Raw genomic sequence first — 3,672 nt, 5'->3', positions numbered from 1 at the left:
AAATTAAAATATAAAATATATGTATATGTCTGTGGTGCTTTTTTTTTTTTCTTTTCTTTTTGTGGCCCAATTATGTGTTTTTTAGTGATTTTTAAATATTTTACGCAATTTTATTTATTTATTTTGTAGATACATCTAATTCAGACACACTTAAAAACTATAATATTTGTACTTTTTTTATAAATTTTTTTTTTCCAAATACAAAAAATATAAAAAAAAAATACGAATTCTAAACTCAAATAATTATTTTTCAAAATTCTAAACCAAACAGAGTATTTTTTATTTTTATTTTTACGAATATCTAAAAGGCTCCAAAAAATTATTTCACCTTAGCCCCCCGAAAACTCAGGCCGGCCTGTATATTGAACCCTATTTTGGCATAGGATTAAAAGTCAATTTTTTAGTTATTTGACTTTTTTGAATCATATTGTTTTTTTTATATATTTTCTTTAAAAATTTTTTTTTAAAAAAAATAACTTTTAACCTACATCTCAAAATACCCCTCCGTTTGGAAAGTGGGTTGGCTTTTTGGCTTTTTGACTTTTTTGGCTATTTTAGCCTGGGTTAAAAAGCTTGGTTTGGGAAGGACTTTTTGGCTTTTTTGACTTTTTTTGTGAGAGAAGAGTGTAATGATTATAGGTTGGATGTGATGTTTTGTTTGTTATGGCTAAAATAGCCTATTTTGTTTTTTGTGGCTAAAATAGCCAAAAAAGCCCAACCAATTTCTTCCCAAACGGTGCCGAAGGAGTTCCGTACAATAATTATACACATGGGCTAATTATTGATAGAAAATGCGAATTAGTGGTACAATGAGTAAATAATTGCATTATAGATGGATAGAATTTTTTTTTTTTTTTTTTATAATTATTGCAACATAAGAAAAACTTGCACTAAATACACATAAAATTTACATCATTATAAAATATACATATTTTTTTTAGGGGGACTTATTTATAAGTCCTTTTTCGGACACTTATGGTAAGGTATGTCCTGTGTAATTTCTTGTAGAGTCTCAAATCTTATTTAAATAGAAATGTATTCCACAAGATCCTACATAAACGTAACGTAACGTAACGTGACACCTACATAAACGTAATGTAACGTAACGTGTCACGTTACGCTTCGCAAACTTAATGAGTTTTTATTTTTTTTTTTTAAATTGAAAGTGAAAATGTTACTGGTTTATGTTGGTATCACGTTACGTTTCATATAAATATGATTTATGGGAACATTCAATTTCTTATATAAGAAATTGAATGTTGCCATAGATCATAGGTGTCAGGTTACGTTACGTTTTTGTAGATATGATCTATGGTAACATTCAATTTTCTATATTGGAAATTGAATGTTGCCATAGATCATAAGTGTCACGTTACGTTTCTGTAGGTGTCACGTTACGTTACGTTTATGTAGATATGATCTATGGTAACATGCAATTTCCTATATAGGGAATTGCATGTCACCATAGATCATAGGTGTCACGTTACGTTACGTTTATATAAATATGATGTATAGTATAATATTCAATTTTCTATATATGGTTTTACTATTATTTATGATATTAACAACTAATATTGGGGGTAAATGTGTCGACAAACTTCCCACAAGACTTATGGGAACATAAGTTTTTTAGTAGAACCATATGTAGTATAAGTATCCCTAATAGGACTTATAAATAAATTTTCCTTTTTTTTTATTATTCTACTTATAAAATATAGAATTTTTTTTTTACTGATTTTCTAATTTGTAATTTTTCGTAATTATATAGTAAAACTATGCAAGAGTATTATGTGAATTATTTATTAATGTTCTAGACAATTTTACTAAACAAATAATACTACCAACTTTGTTAACTAGTTAAAAAATAATGAATGATCTGTTTATATGCTTTGTACTTTTTTATTCGGAAAATAAAAAATCAGTGGTATTTTTAAAAAATAATTATAAATTCATGGTAATAATTAAAATTATATATATTTTTCTTCATAACTCTATAATCATTTTGAAAAATGACCAGTAACTTGTAATTTTCTCTTTTTTTATTTAATAAAAATTTGAGAAAATTTTACTTGAGTTTATCAAATTTAATAATTAAACTTATAAATTTTTTCATAAATTGATAAATATTTTGTAAAAATATCAGTTATTTGCCATATTCACTAAACATATTAGGTAAATAATATCACTTCACTAATAATTTTCGGTCAAAGTTCAACTTCATATCAGTCACAATCTTGTCTCTCTCCAAATTTTCCACAAAAACCAGCCGCATTTACTTTGCAGCAATGTCAACTGTTCAGTTGCCATCTCAACCACTCTATCTCCTCACAATATATATCTATATATGATTTTGATAAATTGTGTTGAACCCCAAAAAAGTTTCCCAATGATGAAGAGTTTGATCACCATTTTGTCCCTTTTCATTCTAATTTGCTTGCTTAGCCTCACAACAACCAGAGCAACCCCAACTTACCTTTATACTGAATGCCCAAACACAACAACTTACACTCCCAACAGCCCATACCAATCCAACCTCAACACCCTCCTATCTGTTCTCTCTTCCAAATCCACCTCCATAAATGGCTTCTACAACTACACTGTCGGCCTCAAGGCCCCCGACATAGCCTACGGTCTCTTCCTCTGTCGTGGCGATGTTCCAACCCAAACTTGTCAAGACTGCGTGGCCACTGCTACTAAAGAAATATCACAAAACTGTCCCAATTCGAAGGTTGTTACGACTTGGTACGATGAGTGCATGTTACGATACTCGAACAAATCTATCTTCTCAATTTCCGATCAATCTGTCAGATATATCTTAGTTAATACGGAGAACATAAAGGATCCAAAACGTTTTACAAATTTGTTGGGAAAGGTGATGGATGATGTAGCGACTCGTGCTTCGAATGGCGTGTCGGGTAAGAAGTTTGCGACGAGAGAAGCTGATTTCTCGGCACTTCAGACACTGTACGGCTTAGCGCAGTGCACACCGGACATAACTACCTCTGATTGCAATACTTGTCTTAGAGATGCTATATCGAGTTTTCCGGATTGCTGTGATGGAAGAAGAGGTGGGAGAGTTCTGTTTCCGAGTTGCAATGTCCGATATGAGACTTACCCTTTTTATGCCACCCCTGCACCGCCGCCTTCGTCAGGTTAAATAATAGTATTATGATATGTATCAGTCAATAATGTATCTGGTCAATAATGTATCCACTGATATATCGATAATGGCTATATTTAAAATTTATTGAAACTTGTCAAGTCAAGGGTTATTTGGGGTGTTTTAAATAAGTTTACTTTTTAATTTTTTATGAAATACGGGTTGGGTAAGAGTTGAGTTTGAAGTGATGTAATAGAGAGGTGATGTGACTTAAATAAGATGATGTGACTTAAATAGGATAGTGACTTTTTGACTTTTTAAATTTTTTTGAGAATGCCAAACTTAGCCTAAGTTTGGTGCGGTTTGGTAACGTTTATGTTTTTTAATTTATATTTATAAAAATTTTATAAATTAATTTTTATTTATTTTTAAAAAAATATAAATTATAAATACGTTTAGTTTGAATAAAATGTTTAAAAATATAAATTAAAAAAATAAATTTGTTCAAGTCTCAAATATTAATATTTATTTTTATTATTTATGACAATGAGATCACACACATTATAATTGAG

General features: G+C 29.6%; 1 protein-coding gene across 1 annotated transcript; it reads left to right on the top strand.

Annotated features, from left to right (window-relative positions):
- The first annotated feature begins 2,292 nt into the window (after window positions 1-2,292).
- Window positions 2,293-3,253, top strand: LOC114322815 (cysteine-rich receptor-like protein kinase 25). The gene has a single exon (XM_082888110.1). It carries the CDS (start codon window positions 2,345-2,347, stop codon window positions 3,155-3,157), a length of 813 nt encoding a protein of 270 aa, XP_082744236.1. The 5' UTR covers window positions 2,293-2,344; the 3' UTR covers window positions 3,158-3,253.
- The last annotated feature ends 419 nt before the right edge of the window (window positions 3,254-3,672 follow it).

The sequence above is a fragment of the Camellia sinensis genome, chromosome 9 (assembly GCF_055761805.1).
Source record: "Camellia sinensis isolate YWXY chromosome 9, ASM5576180v1, whole genome shotgun sequence".
In the NCBI taxonomy this organism is placed as follows: Eukaryota; Viridiplantae; Streptophyta; class Magnoliopsida; order Ericales; family Theaceae; genus Camellia; species Camellia sinensis.
This window is presented reverse-complemented; position numbering and strand designations above follow the sequence as displayed.